The sequence below is a fragment of the Lonchura striata genome, chromosome 1A, assembly GCF_050655825.1.
Source record: "Lonchura striata isolate lonStrDom1 chromosome 1A, ASM5065582v1, whole genome shotgun sequence".
Lineage (NCBI taxonomy): Eukaryota > Metazoa > Chordata > Aves > Passeriformes > Estrildidae > Lonchura > Lonchura striata.
In genome coordinates, this window is record NC_140741.1 from 6,370,615 (window position 1) to 6,396,353 (window position 25,739).

Consider the following 25,739-nt stretch of genomic DNA (forward strand, 5'->3'; position numbering starts at 1 on the left):
GCCGCGTTCCGGCGCGGCCATGGCGGGAGAGGGCGAGCAGGAGCTGGCGGCCTTCGTGGCCCTGCACGGGGCCGCGCTCCGCGCATCGCGGGTGCCCACGCAGTACTGGGAGAGCCTGAGCCGCAAACTGCGCGGAGAGGTGGGTGAGCGGCGCTGGGGCGGCTCCGCACGGCGAGCGGTGTGAGGGCGGCCCCGGGATCCCCCGGGCGGTGTGAGGGCAGCCCCGGGATCCCCCGGGCGGTGTGAGGGCAGCCCCGGGATCCCCCGGGCGGCCCCGGGATCCCCCGGGCGGCGTGAGGGCAGCCCCGGGATCCCCCGATCCCCCGGGCGGTGTGAGGGCAGCCCCGGGATCCCCCGGGCGGTGTGAGGGCGGCCCCGGGATCCCCCGGGCGGCGTGAGGGCAGCCCCGAGATCCCCCGGGCGGTGTGAGGGCAGCCCCGCACCCCCGGGTGAAGGAGGAAGGAGAGTCGCGGTGTCGCTCATCAGGGGACAGTGGGAAAGGCACGGTGCGGGTTGAGTTAGCGGGACTGCAGCTGTGAAAGGCGTCAGGTGTATTGTGCATGCCTGGTTACGTCTTTTTGTTGTCGGCCTGAAGTTTGGAAGCTTTTGGGAATCGTGGTAGCTGGAGATACAGTATTGGAGAGAGGTGGGGAATCTAAAAAAATCACTGCACTCTGCCAGATACTAAGAAAAAAATTAACTCTGTCTCAGGCAAATGCAGGACAGTGTCCTCAACCCTTCAGCTTTTTAAGCCAGAGAAATCAGAACGGTAGTAGTGTTAGACTCAGGACGTTGTCCTGTCTTAATCCATTACGGTTTGGATTGGCTTTTGCCTGATTTCGAATTTTTTTCCAGTTGACTTGCACACAGACCTGCCCTGCGGTCGGTCCCTTACAGCTGTGCAGAGCTCAGCCAGCTCCTCTCATGTGTGCATGAATTGCCTGGCTGGGGCAGTTTTCTTCAGGTGAAGGTGAATGTGGAATCACAGGCACACTGCAGGTGGAGTATCCCTTTTCACCTTTGTAGCAGCCATCTGCTTGCTTCCTGGAGCTTTGTGATGAGAAGGGGAAGAGAAACAAAGACAAGAAGAGGAGTGATTTTAAACAGATTGTAAAGACATGGGTTGTATTTAGAATTTTTTTTTTTCGGTTTGCACATCTGCAGCCCAGCCTCAGTGATGAGGAAAGCTGTCTTTGATTTGTGGGAGTAAAGGAACTGAGGCAGGAAAGAGATGTAACCCCAAAACCTTTCATCTGGAGAGTTGAGGGAGTCTGGGGGAGTCGACTTGGAGAAGAAAATATGAATGAGGTGAACTTCTAGTCCTGGGGAGGGAGAGAGATTTGTTAAGGGGGGAAAGCAATTAGTGGTGGTTGGCTGGAAGGCAGGATAAGCAGTGCAGAAATGGGTGAGAAGTTTGAACAGGTAGTATAGGATGGTAGGGAGGGGGAGGGAACTGCAGTTTAACACCGTGTACAGGTAAAGTTAATTTCTAATTACCTGAGTGCTACTTTTCCCCATCTCAACTTCAAAGTAGGGATAGGAGAAAAGGATTGCAAGTCATTATATGAGTGTTTATAGTCAGGAAGGGTCTGAATACGTTCATACTGCTTTCAATCTGTTGTGTTAATAACAGGAATACGTGTTTATTACAGAGAAGATTACACAAAATCTATATTTTCTCAAGCATATGCCCAGTCACAAACTCCTTGTGGAATTACACCTTCCTCAGTAAGCATTCATGCAAGGGACTTGGAGCAGGAATATCTGCTGTTCTGCTTAGGTAGGGGGTTATGAGAAGGGATGTCCTGGAAAAGAATGGAACAGAAGGCAGCATAAAGCTGCCAAGGAAACCCAGAGTTTAGACCTGTTGTGTTTCCACATGCCAGTATGAAGCTGGAGGTAGCAAACTGAATCTGTGCTGTGACCTGATGCAGACTGGAGATTTGTGACCTGTGGCTGAAATCCTTGCATGTTACCAGTTTGGCAGGGAGGGTGTGACACTGAGAAAGTAAGACAATAGAGTGAGGAGAGATCCGTGCTGCTGATGTCTTTAAGGAGGCTGGGATGAGGAAAGGCAGAAGGAAGAAAGCGCGTGTCCTGAGGCAGCAGACTGCTCCTGCTGCTTCATTTTACTTGCAGTAGTGGCTGAGCAGGCTCTTCTGTACTGAATGTCCCACTGTGTGTGGAAAAAGGGACTTAATTATTTCAGAGGGCTTTGGAAGATAAAGAAAGCTGCTGAGAGTGCTTGTCTCTACTGCAGCAGCTTCTGGGTTTTGTCCAGAACAAGGGCAAAAGGATATTGAGATGATTAAATTGTCCAGGAAAAGTTAGTGTGGGGAGTGCTGTGGACTGGGATAACCTCTTGAGGAGGTAGAGACAGTGCTGCAGGACCATGGAGAATGGCTGGAGGAGCAGCAGTAAACAAAGAAAAGGAGGTGAGGGGAAGGGGTGAAGTGGTTTTGGGAATTTAGGTAATGAAGTATAACTCAGGGGGCAAAAACCCTGGGCAACGTAGAGCGTAGGATGAGTTTCCTTGTTACATGTGTTAAATGGGAGGAATTTTTCATTTGTCTTAACCTGCTCCAAAGACAAAAACTTTCAAGCATAGAACTTGAAAAATTTGCATGTGTAATACAGGTAAAAATATCTCTTGCATCAATACCTCTAGAACCCAGCCCAAGCAGCTGTTTTCCAACACTGTCAAAGGTATTTCAACATGCAGAGTGAATGCACCCTCCCTCCACTGTGTACACCAAAGCCTGTGAGAAGTGGAGGGTTTGGGTTTTTTTTTTTTTTAATTTACCTTGGGATCTGCTGGAGCAGGTTTCCCTCTGAGAGCATTATGTAATTGGATTGCTCATTCAAAACATGGTATGACTGCTAGATTGGTAAACCTGCCTTTATTTATTCATTTTGCATTTAGCATTAATTCAGCGTCTGTTGGGAAGGAATTCTTTTTGTGTTTCTGGCAGAAACTTGAAAAATAAAATATATACATGTGTAGTCATTCACTATAAGTGCTAAAATTCTATTTCTAATGTAGTGGTTGTTTTTTATGCTATTGAATAAATTGTGTGTAGTATGTTTATAAGCCTGAAAAATACAGTGCCTGCATCTAATTTTATTCATAATCTTTTCTTTCTCTATTCCAGCCATACACTAAGTTATTTTGCAGGCTTCTCTGTATTGCAGGAAGATTTTTGTAGCCCTCAGGTGTTGCTGGCAAAAGACTGCTTAGAGTTTCATCCCAGTTAGAAGTGGAGGTTCTTAATTAATTACTAGAAGGAATGGAGCACGATGGTACTGCTGGACTTTATTTTCCAGAGCAGTGGAGGGCAGTTGCACAGAGGTTACCTGTGGCTTTCAAAGCAGCTTGCAGTGTGCCTTAAAAGAATTTGCTGGAGATGCCTGTGTGGTAATTTGCCTGCTTTGGTATCAAGTTCTCTGGTTTGTTGGGGTTGGTTAGGTTGGAACTGCACCTGAACATGAAGAGGGAGAGATTTTGCCCAAACATGTTTTGCTTGCAAGCAGTCGTGCCACTGGAATGTGTTTTGGTACCCTTTTGCTGTCTAGAGGTTATTGGTTGCTCTGGTGGAATACTTCATGTGGGCTCTGCCTGTTTTGCTTCAAGCCAGAGATTACTTTTCAGATGGGTGGTGTGATCTTATCCAGCTGGTTTTTGCTTAAGGAGCTTACTTAAGATTCCCTTAATGGAGCTGCTGTGTTAATAGGTTCAGTGTGACAGACTGGCTCAAAGGGAGGGAGGAAGAGAGGAGACACAAAACTACCTGTGTATCCACACTGACAACAAGGTGCTTCTGCCAAGCCCACCAGTGATCTGCTGAACTGCTGGCATTATCAACAAAACCCTCACAAAAGCTACTGATTAAGGTGGTCTTGAGCCGGTGTGATTTGCTTTGGGTGAGGAATACACATAGTTCACTTTTCGAGGTTATAAATTCTCTAGGAGAAATTTTATTGCAACTGCTACAGCCTCATGGATCTGATAATGTGTCAGAGAGAAAGACCAAAACTTTTGGCTTTGGGCATTTGGAATCCCTTCATTTTTCAGTCTTGAGCTGATATTTAATACAAAAACTAAAATAAAATATAAATGCAACAGCTTCCCCTTAGTGTTGTGGAGGAATTTGATATTCATTGTGGGTGTTGGGTAAACTGGTGGAGCCTGTAGTGAGGGAAGGCTGAAGCTGAGTCAGCCGCTGGCTCCCCTCCTATCCCTCTCTCACAAACTCCTTAAGACAAAAGCCAAGTGTGGCAAACACACACAGTGCCACACTGCAGCACATGTCAAGTGGCTCCCCTGAGTCACACTTACACTTTTTGTGTTTTTCTGATGACTCCCAGTCACTTCTCTGTCGCTTCTTTGCTGCCTAATGAGGTTGTTGAGGATGGCCCTTGAGCCAGGCAGGAGCATTGAAGTGTCTCTTCAGGGAAGAGTGGAACACTTTTCCCGGCTCGCTGCTTTGACTGGCTGCCATGGGCTGGGATTAGCATTTGTGCCCTGAACCATACCAGGGAGCTCACCCAGCTGGGAGCCAACCTGACAAAAATTAGTTGTGAGCGCAGGGAAGGGCTCTTCTTTTTGTTGGGACCTGCCTGCAGCTACATGAATTTCAAAAATTACAAATTTTCAAGACAACCATGCAGAGACTTAAAAAAACATTGGAGGCTACTATTAGAACGGCAGGAGGTTTTGATATTGCTTAGTACTGAGTAATGTTATCCTCTTCTAGCAACTGGAAAACTAGAAAAAGATTGGAACTTCTATTTTGATACCTGCTGAAGTGAAAGAAACTAAATTTCTGATTTTTTTTTTTTAATAGGTGTGGTTTTAATCTCTGGTAAATTTGTTTGCAGAGTAATTGTCTTTACCCTAAAAAAAAAATGCATATGTATGTATGTTAGCCAACATACTGTTAGCATCTCCTTAGCATTCAGCTAAGAAGCTGTGTGCTAATAACAGCTAATGGCTGTTAGCTATTGTTAGCATCTGGAAGGCATCCCTGACCATGGCAGCAGGGATGGAACTGAGATGATCTTTTAAGGTCATCTAACCCCAGACATTCTATGATTTTTTATCCACCATGGCTCCCTCTCCTTGGCTTCTGCCATCCCAGAGGAAAATTACCATCCCCTGTTCCTCAGAAGGGAATTTCAGATACTTCTCCACTTGGATCTGCTCTGTAAACTGTGGCTTAAGAGAAGTAGGTGTTCCCCTCCTGATTTCCTCCCTGTAGTGGTGGGCACTCCCTCTTTGAGCAGCTGTCTGCTTTTTCTAGGTGGCCTTTGCTCACAATTGTGGAGTTGATTTCTTCACCCTCCTGTTGAGACCCAGCAAATATAATTATCCTGTAGAAACACTTACTTGAACAAGTGAAAGCTTGTTGCTGCCACTGGCATTTTACAGCTAGAAGTTGTCAATGTATAGAAGTAATGATTTTAATAATGTGGCATTGCAGGTTTGGAGTGTTGAACCAGCCATCTCCAGAGCTCACACTTTAGACTTTTCTCCCTCCCTGCTACTTTTTAGTCAAATTAGATTGATGCAGAGGATTTGTCTGCCCATACCTGGTTTATTAGGTAGTGTCTGAGTGATTCTAGCAAAATAATCCTCTCTGAAAAATTTCAACAATCTTTTGAGGATTTGCCTATTTTTGTCTTCCTAAAAGCATATGTTCATTTTAAAATGATGAAAGTTGTCAGCAGGGTCTTGGTTCTGGCAGATATGCAAGCCCACTGTTTGGCAAGGGAGCCTTTTGTGGTGACTGCCCTCATTTCTGTATGTTCTAGATGAAGTTATTGCATCCAGAGTAGGCAAAAATGTAAATAAACCCCTTTCAGCATCTTAGTAGAGATAAGTGTATGAAACATAACTTTATATATATCAGTATAAGGAATCTCCCAATTTACCTGGGGGTGAGTGAACATTGGTAGTTCCTTTTATAGGGAAAGAAGAGAGATGGAAACAGGCTGAGATTTGTTAACTGGTTCAGAACTCAATTGGGAAAAGCTCTTTTTCTTCAGGGATCTAAATGTACTTTAGTATGATGGTGGGGCCTGGGTAATGCTCAGTTTTGCAGGTCTTAAATTACTGATTTTAGCAAAGGTATTCTGTTTTCAGTCTCTAAAATTCTTAATGAGGTGTTAAACTGATAGACAGTCATTAGTAGACCTGTTTGTGCCAGAGAAACCAACAAAGCTTCCTATCAACATTAATTAAAGAAACTTCCCAAACAGCTCTTTTAAAATGTGAAAGAATAAATACTGTTGTTCATTCATCTCTTAAGTTAAAAATGCCATTTTTAATCAGATTGCAGGGAAGAAATGTCTGCAGGTTTTGCATTGTGCATATCAGGGCACTGCCTTATCCAGTTGCATGATATTTTGTACACTTTCCATCTCAGATATTTGATGCTGGTGACTACTTTGGAATAATGCAAGTAGAAGAGGTGGATGAGGAGGAAGAAGTTGATGAAGAAATGGAAGAACAATTTAAAAAGAAACCAAATCCTGGAAATGGACCTTGTTTCAAAGTTATTGTAACAAATGAGAATGGACTTCAAGCCTCCAATCCCAATAGGTGAGTTGTGATTTTGAGAATAGTGTTCAGTCTTTGAGTAGTGTGAAACACTAAAGTAATAGTCACAGTTTGCTCTGAGACTTGTTGGATTCTATTCAGAAATCCTCTTTCCCAACTCTTAAGACATAGCTGCATGTTTAAGGAAAGATGCATGCTATGAAGCACACTTTGCAAAGGGTACTGGAGTACAAATATCTTAATGTGGTTCCTTTTTAAATCGTGCAGGAAGATACTCAGGAATTTGTTTTAGTAAACTCAGGGAGAAAATAAGGAAAAGGCAACCTTGCAATGATTTCTGCAGAAATAAAGCAAACTTTGTGCCTGTGGGGGGAAAAAAAACTAAAGAAATACTTGTGATCTTCACAAATCTCATGCCAAGAAGGTACTGACAGTGATATTCTGTGGGCTTACATTTCCTTCAGTTGGCTAAAGTGTAATTCAGGGGTGGTCCTGTGCATGCATGTGGAATTTAATGTATCAAATTACTGTTCTATTGCTTACAAATCAGCTTATCAGACATGAATATAAGACTAGGAGGCTTCTATAAAGCCAGTATAAAGTTTTGTAAGAAATACTTTATATTATAGTACTGCTTTTTCTGTTCTCACTGGTTTCAAACATAGAACAGGGTATTTTCATACATTAATAAAAAGCAGTGAGATGAATTTAGATCTCCAGCAGAGATTACTTCAGTTGTGCTCAGTTCTGTAAAACTTCTTTGAGACCTTTCATACTTCTTATATCTTAGGTAAACATGCAAAACCTAAAAGTTTTAATTAGGCTTAATGAGTAAAACCAACAAAAAATCATAGGTTTGTGCCTTTACATCCCTGCCTTAACCTAAGTAATCACCTTTCTAAAGCTGAGAATACACTCAAATTACCGAGTTCAAAACCAGCTCCTGTGATAATCTTGGGCTTCCTTGCAGCATTCAGGTGTGTGAATATGGAGGCAGAACACCAACACACCTGTTTGCTAACATTTTGGAAGAGCTTGACCTTAACGTTCTCTGGAGCCTTTAATTTTAAAAGTAAGTGAGGTTTCATGTGTGTGTGGAATCTGGAATACAATAATTGTTCAACCATATTTGCCGTATGTGACAGCTGATATGTTTTTTGCTTTCTGAAATACAGGTGTTGTGGAGGGTTTTTTTTGTGGTTTGGAGATTCTGCTAGCAAGTAGAATTGGGATTTTTTTCAGTATTGTTTCAGTCAGATTAGATAACCAAATGTGAAGAACCCTTCTGTTTGAAAAACTGTGTTTCTTTCTAAAAGTCATGCAGCATAAGCAAGGGTTAAACTTGTCAAGGGAAGCTGTGCCAGATATGTGTGGTTTTATTTTGGGTTAGATTGTAATTGTTTTAAGCAATGCATTTTTTTCTAAAAACAATTTGGTGACAGACCCCACCACCACCCAAAAAAAAAAAAAAGCAACCCAAAACAAATAGAAACGATCAAAATTTATTGCTCATTTTCTTTCAGCATATACAGGCTTCTGATGATCAGACTTCTCCACCTGGCTTTACAGGTGACAATGGATATCACCAACAGGTGGCTAACAAGGTCCTCAAGTAATTTTTCAAAACAGTGTCTTGTTTTCCTGGTTAAGGCAAGAATATCAGGTTGTTGCAGCAGAGTTAATAGTGATAAAAAGGGAAGGTATTTGTGTTCTTGGCTTTTAAAGGGAATAAGCTCACAGACTGAGTGCATGTTCTTTATCTGCTCCTCATTTTCATGAAAATGCTCACTAATGCACCATAAACTTTGTAGAGCAAAACCAGAGTGTAAATTACTGCTGGAAAGTCGCTGCTGCCCTGCAGTGCCACGCTGTGTGCTCTGGGGGTGACTTTGTGAGTCATAGAGCAGATTGGCTATCACACCATCTCCAGGGAAATGCAGCTTTTGTTCAGAGCATGTGTCTGTGTGTGTGAGAGAGCCCTGGAGTGTAACAGCACCCAAACTCTGCTGCAGCGTGTTCCTCATCGACCACGCCTGGACGTACCGCGCGGAGCACGCGCGGCACCAGCTGCGCCAGGTGCCCGCCCTGCTGCACAGGATGGCCAACCTCATGGGCATCCCCTTCCACGGAGAGGTCCCGGACGAGGGCACCATCGAGCAGGTGCTGCAGGAGATGTGGAAGTACAACCAGACCTACCAGCTCTCTCAAGGGGTAAGACTCTATGGGATGCTAAAAATTTTGGGGTGGATGTGTTCCAGTACGCGAGTATTAACAAAGATCCTTACGGGCATTCCTTCCAATTGGAAGGAGAGCAGATGCTACTTTTAGGGTGTGTGGGTAAGACCACACCAGATTTGGTCACCTGCCCTCTGTAGTCCTTCAGCACTGTACCAGCATGTCTTGAGCCTTCAAGCACCTTCAAGAGCACACTTGCCATTTTTGAGGGAATACAGCCCTTGGGATGCAGGTGAAAACCCTATTGTAGGGTTTGCAGTGGAGGTTCAAGGTGTTTTTTGGGTATTTTGAATTAAAGAGGAGAAAGGCAAATTCTTTGGCCTCAGCCCTATGCAGAATGGGCAGGGTTAGCCCTGAGCAGTGATCAGACTGCCCCTATTAGCTCAGGGTCTTGAGATTGTTCTCTGGACTGGTCATCTTTATTGTTTAAGCTCAAATTTAACTCACAGTAGAATCAGATCAGAAAAATCCCTTAGAAGGGGACTCATTGCAACTTTTTCCTTAAATGAAAGGGAAACCTGAACAGTATCTCTGTGTCTTTCTATCGTATCCCTTTCTTTCTCGATTTGTCATTAATAACTTGTGAGTGAAATGGAATTACCTGTTTTACCGCTTGAAAAGTGATTTTCCAGAAGACAATTCAACGTGTATTTGAACTTGTCTTCTGTTCACTTTTCTGGGAAATATCTCAAGTCTAGTCTCTCTGCTCCATTTGTGCATCCAGTAGTGCTATCAAGCAATTTAAAGTTTTTCTCATTCAGAATTTTTTCGTGATGAGTGTCGCAGGAAGGGGCACTTTGATGCTGCAGCCTCAACACTTGCAGCCAGCTGGTGTTGCAGGTGGCAGTGTTGCGTTCCTTCACTCCTAAACTTCAAACGCTTTTTAGCTGATTGATTCTGAGAGAAACTGAAGGAAAATTAATCCTACCAAGCAGCCTTCTGCTGGTTTGGTTCAGGGAAAGCAGGTCTGGTAGGCAATAGCAGTAGCATAAGAAAGAGGAGGCTGAAGCAGGAATCTGAGAAGTGGTGTAGGGGTTCTGCCAGTGCCTCTGTCTCATGGAGCTTTTCCTGCAGTCCATGTGTGCAAGATGTCTCCCTCTGTTTGTTCATACAGACTGCAGAAGAGAAGGTTCCTGTCTGGTACATCATGGATGAATTTGGATCACGCATTCAGCATTCAGACCAGCCAAGTTTTGCAGCAGCACCTCTATTCTACATGCCTCAGGAAATTGCTTACACTGTTCTCTGGCCTTTAAGAGACCTTGAAACTGGTGGTAAGTGTGTCTGAGGAGCTGGGGTTTTCTTTAATGCTTTCAATAGAAAAGTTCTATTGCAAGCATTAAAGATCTTGGCCAGTTCTTACAAAATCATTGAGCATTTCACAGCAGAACAAATGTTTCAAGACCAAAGTGGCTGCATCCTTGTAACACTCTCAAATATAAAAGTTCTCTCTGTCTGGTATTTCTATATTTTAGGGTAGAGACGTTTTACCAGTCCAGAAATGTTGCTATTGTTTTATTGACAGAGAATTCAAATCATGCATTACTACGTTAGTGAAACTGCAGATTTAGTCATCTGAGGGGTTTAAATAAAATATCTTAAATGTGTTTGTAACTTTGAGTCACAAAGGCTCTGACAACTGGAAAACACCAGGCCAGTGATTGATTCCTGTAATCTTAATAAGGGGCCGCCCTATGCCTCCATCATGTGGAGAAAATAAACATCCTAAATAATAGTCCTTTTATCATGTTTCTTTAATGATCTCTAATTTTTCATTTAAATAACAAAAGTTGTGCCGGTGTTGACTATAGAGCTGTAATTTGAAGATTTTCAGTGGGAAATGAAAGGCAGTTCCTAAAGGTTCTTCTGGTTTTGCTGCAGATGAGGTCACTCGTGATTACGCTTACGGGGAGATGGATCGCCTGATCAGGAAGTGTGTTTTGTTACCTTGGGTGCCTACTGAAATGTTGGATGTCAGCTGTTCTACTCCAGAGCCACCAGATGAGCATTACCAGGTATGATTTTAACAAGTTAATTCCGTATCTCTTTTAGGAAGAAGCAGTGTCTAGAAAAGCATTGCAAGAATTCCGATTTTGCTTCCTTTTAAAGACTGATTCAGAGAACAGCCATTAAAAAAAAAAACCAAAAAAAACAATTCAAAGCACAGTGAGACAAGAAATGTCTTACACTTATATATAGTATCTAAGTGTTTAAATACTGGAGCAACATAAATGAGTTTTAATATTTTATTGCTGTATTGCATAGTTTTTTTTTGTAAGCACACTACAAGGTACTACATATAAGGCATTCATCTTCCAGGTAGATATTTGATACATTGCCTAATAGGATTATTGTTTGAATTTGTTATTGTAGCATTACTGTTCAGTCTTGAATTACAGAAAGATTGGTTTTATTATTTTAAGAAATGTTGCATTTTTCGGACTGGATACTGGGATATGTTGTGGTTTAGAAGCATTAAATATTGGAGCAGAGACATTTTTAATTTGATGGCATTCTTATAAAGTACTCATTCAGTTTGTTTCCTTTTTAATAAAAGTTTGAGATATTTTAAGGATGTGAAATGAATGTTTGGAATCTCCTTTTCATGAGCAATGTCTACATGAGATTCAACTCCTAGAAAAGTGAGGAAACTGATACCATAAGGATGTTGTACTGGCTACTAATAGCATTCAAAATAAAATACAGCTTCTAAAGATGAATCTATACCCCAACTCTCTTTTTGTTTCTTTATGGTGGATGAGAGGCAGAAAATGCTCTATCCAGCTTGTTAGTGACAATATCTAGCCAGAAGTGAAGTTAACCAGCTTCTGATAAATGAAGTTGTACACTCATAATAGCTACGCTGTCCTGTAACCTAAGGCACAGATTGGTTGGTTGGGATTTTGGATTTTTGGAAGAGCTGTGCTTTTCATTAACAGAGGAACAGGAATGCACCCAGAGTTTCTTCTCTTGACAAAGGTGCCTTGGTCTCAGACAAGGCAAATTTTTTGCATGTTATAATTCTGTTTTGATATGATCAGGTCAAGTTAAAGAACTGTGTGTGGCAAATGAATCCAGTGTCCTCCTTTACCACTCTACCTTAAAAATATCTATTCAAGGTAGCTTTTTGTTTTAACTTTCTCTGCCCCTCAGCTGTTGAGGAGAGATGAGAGCTCTGCTGATGCTAGAGTCAACCAACAGAACTTGCATCTACTGCTAGATATTCTAGAGTAAGAGAAAGTCTCAGTTGGTGACAGAACAGTGAAGAGTAGCTCAGGGCATGCCATATCCCTAGACACCAAAGGTGACACAGCTAGAAAGAGAGATACCATGTTGCTGACAGTTCTCATTATATGTAAAATATGAGAGAGTTGTCACAGCAACGTTCTGGCTTAACTTTTTGATACCTGTTTTTTATTCTGTTGGCTAATTCTGGTTTCCAACACAGACCACAAAGGCTGTAACTTGGATGATACTGTGGGTGATGACGGGACAATGATTGCAGAAACAAGTGTCAGGGGAGGCAGCTTCTAATGAAATGTCTGGGATGGAGGAAGTATCTCATGGGACTAGGGAGATTTCAACAGCTCCCTGGATTTGAGCTGCTAAAAGCATAGCAAGAAATGCATCCTCTGGTACTGTTCTGAGAATTGTAATCTTCTCACCTTAAAAATACAGGCTCCTTTCTTTTTCTTGGGTGACTGCAAGAACTAGTTTGTATTTGTCCTGCCCAATCTGTTTTAGAAGTTGTTGTCTAAGATCTTTGATTACTATTGTGGTTTTGTTTATCTTTCCGCTTATGTAGGATTTTTTTGCTATACCAGCCTTAAAGGTAAAGAGGTGCATCTGTGGCTGGACAGAGACCTCACTGCAACTTGTGACAGTCTGGATCAGCTGGAATTCAATGAGCTGTTGCACAGCAGCAGCTGCATTTCTTTCTCAAGCTGCACTTCTCCTGTCCCAGAGTTTCTGGGAGCTGCTTCCTTTTGCAGGGCGTCAGCAGGGATGCAGAAGTGTATTTCCTTTTATCAGTCAGAGGGGGGCTGTACAGGATGGAGAGAGACTTTGCAGGCATGGTTACTGCTGAAGACTGCAGAAAACATTTTGCTCATTTTCACAGGAGTAGAATTGGCTTCCAACCTCCTACAATTTTTAGTTACCTGTAACAAAGCATCACAGCTAAATGGTCAGTCTTCCATTTTGTTGGAAATACAGCAACTTTGTCTTCCATTGTCTGTGGCTGGCTGTCATTTTAGTTCTTTGGGTTTTTTTCATGTTTAGGAGACAAGAATTTCTCAGGGTCATTCAGCAGTGTTGATGTGCCCTGGTCTTGAAGCCTTATTTCTTACTCCTTTTTACTGTTAGGATTTCCTTCTGCCTCTGCTCTTGTACTGATTTTCTTTTTGTTTTTCTGAACAGCATAGTTTCTGAACACAACATAATGCAATTGTCAAAATGTAACATCGCTGAAATTCACTTGTACCAAAGAGAATGGATGGACTCTTCCATTCTGCCTAGAATTAACTTTTTGTGTTTTTCTGTTTTCTAGGCAATTTTAGCAGAAAACAAGGAAAAACTTCCAGTAGCGATAAATCCACCAGTTTATGCCAAAGACAAAGTTTTCAAGTACGTATCCACAAACAAAGTGTTTTCTTACCAGGATTATGTGCAGTAACTGCAGTGTGTTCAGGCTGAGCAGCCTTTTCCATCTTTGAACAATAGAGGCAAGTTAAAGGTGGGTTTATATGGAGCCACTTGCCTAAGATTCTGACTTGCTAGTTGCTCCTGTTGGATTTATTCTTCGGAGTGAATGACTTGTCACTTACATAATTTCTAAAAAATAAATTTTGTTTGGTTTTTTTTTTGGTTTTTTTTCTAGTAAGTGCCACCTTCTGAGTGAAAGAAAAGTTGCATCATGTTTTAACATGTGTTAAACTTAGTGTTGTTTTCACTAAGTATGATTTCAGGTGTAGAAGAGACACTTAATATAGCATGTATGTCCTTAGGGGTTGCTCTGTGCTGTGTGAATATAACAGACTATTCCCCTTGTTCAGATGGCACTACCAAACAGGAATCCTACCAAAAACCTGGGATGTTTTAAATTGGACATGTGTTTGCTACAAAAATGGACTGTATGCTGAGAAACCATTTCAGAGGAAAGCTGGAAGAATACTGGAAAGATAAGGAACTTTTTTTGAGCAAAAACAGTGGCTGTGCATGGCCAGGCTGCCTTGTTACTGGTTTTATTCCAGAAAAACAAGCCACTGCTTAGCATGTGCTGTGAGTTGCACTCTGGGGTGTTTGTAGTCTGACACTGGGATCACAGTTCTTGCTTGAAACAGTTTACTTAAATGGTAAAATTCCACTTAAATGTATTTCGTAGGTGTATTCACACACCAGCTTCTTGTGTTGATTTGTTACTCCCTAGATGAACTTTACTTGAGAAGAACTACTGAAAATTAAAGTCACTTCTTGTGGTGAGGCATTTGTTACCTTGCCCAGTGGTAGTCCAGGTTCCATTTGTAGTTGAAATCTCTGGTTACATGACTGTGAGGATAAGCAAAAGCTGATGTTTTTCATCTGATGTACTCAGATACAGGAGTCAAAGGCAGATGCATTCTGATAGAGGGAGAAAGCAATACTGAGGATGTTGGGAAACACTGATATATTTTTCACTGCTTACCTCTTTAGTTTGTATCTTACATTTCAAATGAATGGCATTCACATTAGGCAAGGACGGAGGAGAAAACACATCAAATTCTTCCTGCTCTTCTGAGGAATTTAATCCATACCCAATCAGTGTACTCCTAAGGGTTTCCCTCTCTTTTCTTTTATCCTGTTCATATCTGGACAGAAGGCTGTAAGGTCTTTCTCATGCTCTGAATTTTGTGTACTAATGTTCCTCCACAGGTAGAGCAGCACCTCAGAGTCCAGATGACTGAGTGGGAGCTGCAGCCTTCTGATGCTCTTGGCCTCCTTTAGAGGTTTTAGGGCTGACACCCTGGGCACACAGATGGGAACACTTGGAGCTGGGTAGATGAGTGTAGCCTGTTAATAATGTTTGTGTTCTCCTTCGTGGATTGCCGATGTTTTAGGAGATTCAGAAGAAATTCAACTTGCAAGGTTTAGAACTTTGAACAAATTCTTAGTCATCTTGTATCCAAGCAGAGCTGAGACAGAGAGTGGAAGATTAAATAAATGTTTAACCTGAACCCTGAAAAGCAGGGGAGTGAATACAAGTAGCTTGATACAGCAAAATGATAGGTTTAATTAGGTCTTGTAGCATAGTGACTGCTGCCCTAGGGAGATTGTTCTATCCAGCTGGGCTGATTGCTGAATGGAAAAAAAGAATCAAAGAGATGAATACTTCAAAGATGGATTTATCAGGGAAAGTCTCTCCAGTTTGTGTTGGGCTTGATCACCTCTGTTTCTTTTGATCTTCTCTTTCATGTTTCTCTTCAGCTACATCAGTTACTGTTTTAAAATGTCCAAAGAGCTGTTCTGAGGCAGCTCTGTTTTGGTTGGTCTTGTCAGCTCTGTGCTGTGGCAGTTGATTCTCATAACTGCTTCTTAGCTTTAAGTATTTCAAGTTTAAAGTTAAGTAACAGCTAAACATATTTATCTTACTTGTATAATTTCCCTGAATGTCATCTTTAATCCTAGACTTCATAGCATCCCTACCAGGACTTCAGTGAGACAAGGGGAAAAAAAAACATCATTTGGGAGGTATGGTTAGTTAGCTTCATTAGTTCAGTGTGTCTCTGATACTGGACTGAAAGATCCAGAATGGGACTTGGTCCATTCCTCACCCGTCTGTATCTTTTTGTGGTATTATCAGTGTATTACTCTAGAACAAATGAAATGGCCTTATTTCCTCTCAAATCTTAACCTCCCTCATCCTCCTGCAATGATGTTCCTGCACTTGAAGCTAGATTGAGCTCTCCTATTTCTTTTGTGCTGCATTTTAAGCAGATCTTCAAATACATAATCCTGAGTGCTCTGGCACTGTGCCTTTGCAGGATGGTGACTTGTAGGATGTGTTTGTAAGGAACAAATTTGGGATTTTCTGAACAACTTCAATTTTAGTAGTTCTTGTGCTGCATGTGTTCTTTCTTGCCTGTTTGTGTGGAGATTTTGGATGCTTCAGGACTTTGTTACAGCATTGTATAATTAGCCTTTTATCTTTGGGTCACCAGTTTGATCTCCTTTTGCTCCAGAAAGGACTAACAGTTGCTCCAAACCTGTGGATGTTAGGGAAAGCTTGTGGGTTTGGCAGCACTTGTAGTGTATCCAATACATCAGATTTGGTATTACACTTTCCCCTTGTATGCAGACTTACCAGGAGAAGCCAAGAAGCTACAAATTGCAGGAAGAAATGCTAGTGGGACTCTGTGGAAATACTCATTTTATTCTGTTGCAACAGTGAGGAAGGACTGGTGGCTTCTTTCAACAGGCTGATTCCCTTCATCCACAGTGAAGTCATCTCAGTTACAGGCTTCAGCATAAATGGAATAACTATTGTAATATCTCACATGTGGGGCTATGCAAAGCACCTTACATACTTTACTTTTTAAAGAATTTATTTCCCCCTGTGACTGGGCTATTTCTGCAGTTCATCGTTTTAGAGAAATGTCTCACAGGGGAATATATTTTCCAGTGGAGGAGGAGAGGAACTTTCTACAACTGATAAGAATAGATCTGGAGAGGAGGAAGAATACAGTCGTTTCCCATGGAAAAAATTAGTGGTTTTTTTTCTGTTTAAATGTTCCCTTCCCATGAGTATGATATAAAAACCAGTCTTGCTTTTTGAGTTAACATGCTGCATTCTGAATTAAGTGGCCTCACTTTTAGCTAGATAGTCATAAAAATAACCGTTATTTCTATCTGCTTATTTTAGTATCCAAATCACTGGTTTTATTTGAAGGGGAAATTTCCTAAGATACACAACAACTTACCTCGTTCTTGGTTACATTCTGAAATCTGTCAGGTTTGGGTTAGGGTTTTGTGTGATTTTAAATGGGGTTGAGAGGGAATTTGTATCAAGCCTCAAAGTTGTGTGTATTCCCAGCATATACCTAACATACCTACTTTCATATGTTTGGGTTATTTACAGTTTTGGACAAACAAAAATCATCTTCTGAAGCTACAGAATTAAGCTGACAGGATTTCCTGTGACTTTCATGTAGTTGACAGCAGGTTGATTTTTAGAGCTCTTTCAGGAGTGAAGGTATTCACAAGGCCACTCTCACTTCTGGGTATTTCATGTAGAGCAGTGAACTCATGTTACTGCTTCTCTGTCAGGGGTTTAGTTGTCATCTTCTGAACTGTTATTTTATGAAGCTGTCAAACTGAACCTTTGAGATTTCTATCTCAAAATAGATAATTTTTAGGTAATCTCTCACAATTTTTTAATCTATCCCACTTCAATTTAAGTTGTTTTTGTGGATCAAGAAGAAATTGTCACAGAAAGTGTATACTGGAAAAACATAAAAGTTTTTTTTCTATTCAAGCATTAGTTGATCAGTTTCAGGAACTAAACTGACATTTTTCTTCTTTCATATGCTTCTTTCTTCCAGGGTTTTCACAGACATTCAGCAAGTCCTCAACAACCTGACACATCCCCGTTTTGTATTCACAGACGACGAGGGAGAAGCAGACATCCTCTACAATTTCTCACACTTCAAAGATTATAGGTTAACTAATTATAGGATTCATTATTCCCCTGATAATACTTCCTTTTAAATTTCTTTGCTATAAAAACTGTGTTCCCAGAGGCCTCCCCCAACCTTCCCCCTTCAGCAAGCAGTTGTTTGCTTTGTAGGAAGCTGAGTGAGGAGAGGCCTGCAGTGATGGTGAACCAGTTTCCCTGTGAGAACCTCCTGACTGTCAAAGACTGCCTGGCATCCATTGCTAGAAGGGCTGGAGGACCAGATGGGCCCAGGTGGTTGCCTCGGACTTTTAACCTGCAGACAGAATTGCCTCAGTTCATCAGCTGCTTCCAGCAACGTGACAGAAGGTGACTTGTGTTTCCTCTTCCTTAGGTTTTGTCCTGTCTTGATCTCACTTTCCTCAAAGACCAGGTGCCCACATTTTGGTCTTGGCAGCTGTTGCACCATCATGAGTTAGCTCTTTCTGCATTTATATTCAAGTGAATTTTACCTGAAAAGTGGGGGGCTTTTTAGGTTTTTTTTAGGTTAGAGTAGTTAAGCAATGCAGTTTGAAACCCAGAAACTTTGTTGTGATTTGAATGTATAGTTGAAGTCCCTGGCACTTTTCCTAGTCAGGATCTTGCCTCTTGTATTTTACAGATATATAAAGCCTCAAAATGTGTTTGCAACAAGTGTGGGATTTTTTTTTTCCCAGAGGACAGTAGCAGTTGTTCTTGCACTTAAACCAGAGTGGAAAATGTTTAAAGTACTTGGGTTCTGTAAGGTTATGAAAGTAAAGTTTCGTTTTAGTGTTAGACTGAAGCAGTTGTGGAACTTTAGGGTTTTAAATCCACACTTCTGCTACTGCATCTACCTTGAAGTGGGTGGAAACTACGATTTGTCTTCTTGTAAGTGAGAAAGAGCATTAGCTACTGCTTTTCTGTCTAGCATGGAGTATTCCGGCTGAAAGGTGCTGCTTTGGTGACACTTCTTATGGTGACACCTGCCAGGTGTTTCATTTGGCCATTATTTGCTATACATCCTCTCTTATGGACTGGCATTGACCAGGAGAGAGCACACCTGCCACGTGTCCACAGTTTGTGGTGGTTTAATTCCTTTTCAATATCAAGGACTGACAGTGCATGAAGTGTGTATATAGGGAATGGGAATGAGGCGATAGGAATTTTCAAACAAACAGAAGTTAAATGCTATCTTCAGCTCACTTTATGATGCTTTAATAGGTTGGGGAAAGGACATCAAGCATCACCCTGTCCTAACTTGGAAAGATAGATGGAAAGACCAGCATATTGCTGGATTTTTTCAAGAATATCTCAAAGAATTTTGCCCCTGGAGGTGTCTGGGTAATAGAAGATGAGACAATGATGGTGTGTTTTTATTTTCCTGTAGTGTGAACTGCTGAGACACTGTGTGGTTTCTTCCCAAAGAGATGAGTTCTGGCATCAGTTCATGTGAATGAAGTGTCAGTAGGGAACCAATTTAGAAAATTACACACTACCCTATCAAAATGTTCTCAGACTCCTGACAGAACAGTTCCACACTGTGACTTATGCATATTCATGGTGATGCTGTCCTGTTGATGGGTTATTTTCCCCTTTTGATGGAGTCAGATGCAGTAGAAGGAGATAAACACTGAGACCGAGTTATACCCTAACTGACAAAAAAAAAAAATGTTAAAGGTACGAATCTTTTCTCTCCCTTATTCCTAAGGCCTACTCCTTCCAGCTTTCAGCAAAAGTCTTAATTATTGCGCTGTTGCCCACAGCTTTATAAAGTATTTTGTTCAGGAGAAGACATGGATCAAGCCAAGTGGATGTTCAACCAGATGAATGAGGTGGAAACTTACAGGTATTGCTCTCTCTCTTTCTCTCCCAGAGGAGAAGATAATCACTGGATATGCAAACCGTGGAACCTGGCCAGAAGCCTGGATACCCACATCACCAACAACCTGAACAGTATCATCAGGCACAGGGAAAGCAGCCCAAAGGTGAGAGGGAATAGCTTTGAATGGGATTTAAAAAGCAGAACTGAAAAAATGGCTTTGTAGAAGGAGGTCTGAAAATACAAAGGAAATTTATTCTTTAAAATTCATATGCTGGCCATAAGCATACAGTTCAGAACAGATTCAGCTGAAAGTTGGTAAACTCCAGTTGTTGCAGTGATAAACTCATAGCCTGATGTTGTCTCATGTAAAGAATAAAACTTGCCCTGACAATAAGGGATACTCCAGAGTGGTGCTGCTGTAAATCCAGTCCTCGTGCTGCCAGGCAAACACATGGACATTAGTTAGCATTGCTCATCACTTTGGGAACATTATTGCTTCTGTCCCCTGGCTGGTTGTTACTGCTCTACTCAGTGTCACAAAGTACCACCTTTGCCAGAAAGAGACAAATCATGGAGCTTTTTACAGGGAGCCTGGCACACCTACTTGTACCTCAGTGTGTCCCTGCTACATCCACCTGTACCTCAGTGTCCCTGCCACATCCACCTGTACCTCAGTGTGTCCCTGCCACATCCACCTGTACCTCAGTGTGTCCCTGCCACATCCACCTGTACCTCAGTGTTGTGAGCACTGGAGCTCGCTTCAGCGCCATTTTTTGCTGGCGTGTGGACTGCATGTGTTTTCTGGGGTACAGAAATGCACACAGAATTACTTCACAATTGTTGCAAAACAAGGTCACCAGAGTTAGAAATCTGTGACTTTTAAAAATGAGAGCATCCTGTCCTCCATGTTTCCACACCCCGTAGTCAGAGCGTGACAAAAAGCAACGCTGTCCGTTTGTGCGCCTTTGTGAGGAAAAGCTGCAGTGCAGGCAGGGCTGCCCTAAGCCAGCGAGGTGCAGTGACACTTGCAGTTCACCCGAGCTGTCCCACGTGCTGTGCTGTGCTGTGCTGCAGGTGGTGTGCAAATACATCGAGGAGCCGGTGCTGTTTGAGCGCGAGGACGTGGGGCCGGTGAAGTTCGACGTGCGCTACGTGGTGCTGCTGCGCTCCGCGCGGCCCCTGCGGCTCTACAGCTACGACGTCTTCTGGCTGCGCTTCTCCAACAGGTGCTCCCCTCCCCGCGCAGGCTGCACCTGCTGCAGCTGCATCCCTTAAACTGAGCACTTGTGCTGTTCCCTAGGGCGTTCTCGCTTGATGACTTGGATGACTATGAGAAGCATTTCACCGTCATGAATTACGCTCCTGGTGTGACATTGAAGCAGGTGAGCCAGCAGCCCAAAAGACTCTCTTCGCCTTTCTGTTGGTAGAAAATCTTCTGGTGCCTGCTCTGTGGCTGTTAGCAAATAGTCTGTTCCACATCCACTTCAACAGTGTGTTCAAAGTCCCTGAAATACTAAGCAAATATTTTTCTAGACTCTTTCCCCCACTCATCTGTGGTTATGTAAGGTAATACAAACCTACATTCTGAATAGAACCCACAATGACAGCTTGTCATTGTCAAAGCTTTAGTGTGGTCTTTTACAACAAGAAATCCTGGAACAAGGAGGGTATTCAAGAACTGTCTTAATTCCCCAATTCTCTGCTTGCATTTATCTGAAATACAAATATATTTCATGTTCCTTTCTCTTGTCATTCCCGACCAAAACTTTTAGGTGCACTGTGAAGACTTTATTCCTCTGTTTGAAAAACAATATCCTGAATATCCTTGGACAACAGTACAAGTAAGTCAGCAACTCATCTTTCTCATGTAAATGTTCATTTTCTGTTTGGGTTTTTTTTACTCAGCAGACCAGCTTTTCCAAAAGTCTTGGGTTGTTAGGATTTTTTTCCTTAGAAGGCATGTTTCATGTGTATCAAAAAGGAGATCATATGTTAACCTTTACTTCAGAACTTTGTGTAATCTGCCCTCAAATATTTGATTGTTAAAGGACTGTATTTTATAATTTGAGAATTTTACTTCATGATCACACTATGATAATTGTTTATGTTGGACTTAGCAATACAGCCAGTCCTGACTACTCTCAAGTGCAGCTTCCTGCTGCTGCCCCAGGTTCTCTGTGTTAGGAGCCTTGCCAGAGCCCTGTCCCTGCTCCTTGCACAGATGACTTTTCACAAGAACACAGATGGCTCTCTCGTACCAGTGCATCTTTTGACTATAAAAAAGAAGCTGCAAATACTACAGTTCCATAAAACATGCAGGAAAGTAGATGAGGGCTTGCTTTCTCATTGATTTTATTTTTTCCTGTGATTCATGCTTGAAAGAAAAAGCTGAATGTGAAGAGCCGGTTCAGAAACATGCACAAAACTGAATTCTTTCATTCTTCCATATTTATTAGGAGCTGGAAGAAACAGAGTGAATGATAGCTGAGCCCTTTTATGTGCATAATCATTCAAAAGTGCATAAATTATCCAACTGTGACTTGATTTCCTAAATTAACTCACATTTGTTTTAATTGCACCCTTGTAGCCAATTAATGACACTCGGAATATGACAGGGTTTAAAATAGTCTGAAAGAGGCTACAAGGGGTGAAAAGAGAGATGTCAAAATACATCCTGTAGGTTACCCAAAGTGTAGAGAAAATAGAGGGAATGGTTCACTGCAGTATAAATTGAGTGCTAAAACTCACATCCATGTGTTCTTCCTGGTTTATTTCACTTCCAGATTGGATATCTGACTGTTTTTCAAAATACCTATGTAATACATTCTTAGGATTTCCATTTACCCTCCACCCTTCTTAGGGGTATAAATGGATAGAAGATTTTTCATTGCAGAACAGAACAAAACAAAGCAAGAATACAAGTGAATAGGCAGGAAAAAAAGCCAGAACTTCACAAATGTACTGCTGGTCTTCACAGAACTCTCCTAGGTTTGTTTTTTTTTCCCTTCCACTATACATAAGCACAGTACTTAGCATAATGCCTGAGGAGGGGGTTAATTCTAATGTTAAATGCAGTATTTTTAGGATTTCCATAGTATTCATTGGCTCCCCAGAAAAGTCCACGGGTATTGCCAGGTGCTAAGTTCTTTCTCTGTGTTGGCATTAGGTGTAAATGCACATTTGGAAGCCAGTGCTGTGCAGATTTTCATCTGTTGTGTAGTGCAATTGATACAAACCCTTTAAAACACTGTGTGAATGAAGTGATTAGAAACACGTGTGCTGCTTTTATGGGACCTCACTGCTCATTCAGAATTCACTGCTTTTTCTGTTATTAGGCAAGTATTTTTAAGGCATTTGCTGAATTGTTCCAAGTCGCTACATCTAAACCTGCCCCTCTTGGCATCTGTGATTATCCATCTTCAAGAGCAATATATGCCATTGATTTGATGCTTAAGTGGGACACCAGCAGAGATGGTGAGAAGCTCTTTGTTTGAATGTTGAATTGCTTATGTTTGTGGACGTTTTCAGAAGTCTGTTCTCTGTGCCTCCCACTGACACCTGAAGTTGCAAATCTGTGGGGATGGCATCTGCCATGATGCTTAACAGGAGTGATGGGGCAACTGCTGGGCTGCATCCTTGTTTCCTTGTTGTTCTCTGTTTGGAGAAAAACAGCAAAACAGAGGGGTGGGGAGATCCAAAATAATCCAATCAAACAACCAAAAACCCCAAACAAATGTCTGAAATACCCAACTCTCTATGAAAACCTTGGAGACATCTAATTGTCTGTGGCTTCCAGGCTTGGAGCAGTGTTCAGTGCACAGTGACTTACTATGGCAGGGAAGAGACCACATTCACCATTTAATGCTATTGATATCTCCAGGGCTGTCATTCAGCTGTTACCAAGTCTGCAAGAACATGCGAGTGAAGCTGCTTCATGCTAGTGCCACAGCATGGCTGCCTCCCTGAAGCCTTTCTTCCAGGCAGCTGTGGAGGATTGGTAGCAAAGTCTGCCAGACAGACTGAATAATCTCACTAGGAGGCTCAGAAATGTTCTGTAAATGTGCCTGACCCAGACAGGGTGTTTCTTGTAGAGGTAAAAAAGTAGCAGAGGCACCAACACAAAGGGAACTGCCAGGGAGCATTGAAGAGAGCTGAGCATGTGGTGCTGGGTTGTCTAGGACACAGAAGTTGATTGCCTGTGCCCAGGCTTGCCTGCAGAGCAATTCGATGTTGTGTGTGGGGTGAGTGCCCCATGGCCACTGCTGCAGGGTCTGATTCTATGAAGATTGAGTTCCTTTCATGGAGGGAAATGATTGAGAAACAGGAGGTATAAAATGGGGTCTTTGCTGTTTAGATGAGGTGGAGCAAGGGATTGAACATGGTTGCTACATCCACACTGGATCCTCTTTCACCTGTCCCAGAGGTGTCCTGAGTGGGATAAGCAAAGCAGCTCACAAACATTACTAGATTGAGGAAAACTGCTGTAAAAGAGCCAACCTCGGGTTACATGGCTGGCTGAACATGAGCTGCACAGGTCCCTGGCCTTTTGAAGTGGCAATGCTGTAAAGCTGTGGGCAGCCTGTGGATAAAGAGATTTGTTGCTCCTATGCAAAGCACAGTAGGATTTACTTATTCATCAGAAGATTGTTCCCTCACTTAACAATCTCAACACCAGGTGTGAAAAAATCTTTTGGTTTTCTCTGCACAGAATGCATTTGATTCAGAACTAATGAAGTTTTAAGAGAAAATTTTATTTCCTGACTTCCTTTACAAGTGGTAGGAAGTGGTAGATGGGAGCGGGTGAAGTTAAAGGAATAGGACTGCTAAATACTTAGGAGGTTTAAAAAAGAAAGGTTTGTACTGAAATGTAAAGGAGAAGCAGAGTTTTCTTGAAGATGATAGAGACTGACAGGCAAAACAGCTGATTCAGGGAGATCATATTGAATGATTGCAAATTCTCATTCCAGAGGAGGCATTGAATTAGCACAGTGGTTGCAGACTCTGTTGGATAATGATGGTAGAACATACTTCTGTCCCTCCAATAAAAGCCAGCCCACTGAAAAAAACCACCCTATTGGCTTGATAATTTGGGTCACAAAAGATGTTTTTCCCAATAATTTTCTATAATTTCTGGATTAAAGACAAGTAGTGATTTGGGATCTCTGTAGAGCTTGTATTAAGCAGCAATGTTTGTGTTTGCCATGACAGGAAAAAGAATTATGCAGCCTCAGATCTTGGAGGTGAATTTTAATCCTGACTGTGACAGAGCCTGCAAATACCATCCTACCTTTTTTAATGATGTCTTCAGCACCCTTTTTCTGGATGAAACAGACAACTGCCATGTGACACGCATTGTCTAACCACAGGAGATGTGACTCCATCAATTTCCTTCTCAGATATGCTTAACAGCAGGATTTCTATTTCGGTTCTATGAGCTGCTGATGCAACTTTTCCTGTACTGATCACCAGGGCGAAAGATTGTATCAGAAGAAAATGCCATATACTGTATTGATAATTCCTTTGCATTGTCCTTGTCTTGCCTTTGTTCTTTCTGTAAAACGTTGTTGTGTGTTGACAAAGTGTCTTGTTTATTGAATATTGGAGACCTGAGTAGGACTTGTTTTTCAGGTAGCCTGACTGCTTGCTTGCTGGGAAACATTGCACAAGTTCCTTGTGTCAACATTAAAACTATAATTTACTGAATCATGTTGGGGTTTGTATGTCCCTTTCTTATCTACCCCTCCTATTTATTCAAAGATCTAAAACGTTCTGGTGGGTGGGAAATAATGTAAGAGGATATTTCAGTGCAATTAATTATGGGGTTAATAGGACTAAAGATTTAATGGATCTTCCCATTTTCCTTATTTAAAAAGAGAAAAACCAACCCCACAGCATTTAGGAAGCTTGTACTGCTGGCTATCATTCTTAGCCTGCCCCTTAAAGAAACCAAATTTTTGAGGATGTGAGCAGGATGCAATGTCTGGAGCAGCACAGGAATGCAGAAGCCTAAAGGAATGAAAGGAGTTTTGAAAACTCTGCTAGAGCCCAAGTCTTTGGACTTTGAAGTTTAGGGCCTAAGAGGTATTTGGCAGTGGGTGCCCATTTGAAATGAATCATTCCTAATCTTTCCTCAAACCAGCATCACTTGGCTGAAATTTAGCTATTTTATGTGCCAGCTGCAGAAAATTCTGCTGCCTGCCATGACATATATATATTGTATGGGTAGTAATTATTTAAGCTAGTTTGCAGCAATTAGGATGTGCTTGAAAGTACAGTTATAAAATTGTGTAAGCGTTCTAAAGCTTGCTTCCAGCTTTGCAAAGATGTAGCACATTGTTCCTCATGATCTGGAACAAAAAGGAATATTTGAGGCTATTTCAGGCTGGTCTACAGGAACCTGCTTTGTTCCACTGACTGGAGCACAGATTAGAGAAATGAACTTGAGAAAATCCAGT

General features: G+C 41.9%; 1 protein-coding gene across 2 annotated transcripts; it reads left to right on the plus strand.

Moving 5' to 3' along the window:
* TTLL12 (tubulin tyrosine ligase like 12) lies at positions 1 to 24,987 on the plus strand. 2 transcript variants are annotated; one of them, XM_021535495.3, is made up of 14 exons: positions 1 to 139; positions 6,426 to 6,601; positions 8,572 to 8,770; positions 9,909 to 10,068; positions 10,676 to 10,809; positions 13,344 to 13,420; positions 17,371 to 17,487; positions 17,616 to 17,810; positions 19,336 to 19,447; positions 20,359 to 20,510; positions 20,585 to 20,666; positions 21,057 to 21,125; positions 22,620 to 22,758; positions 24,493 to 24,987. In XM_021535495.3, the coding sequence occupies exons 1-14, from the start codon at positions 20 to 22 to the stop codon at positions 24,642 to 24,644; spliced, it is 1,884 nt and encodes a 627-aa protein (XP_021391170.3). In that variant the 5' UTR covers positions 1 to 19; the 3' UTR covers positions 24,645 to 24,987. The 2 variants fall into 2 exon arrangements, with proteins under 2 accessions (XP_021391170.3, XP_085424706.1); XM_085568580.1 differs by lacking the exon at positions 1 to 139 and adding an exon at positions 409 to 999.
* The last annotated feature ends 752 nt before the right edge of the window (positions 24,988 to 25,739 follow it).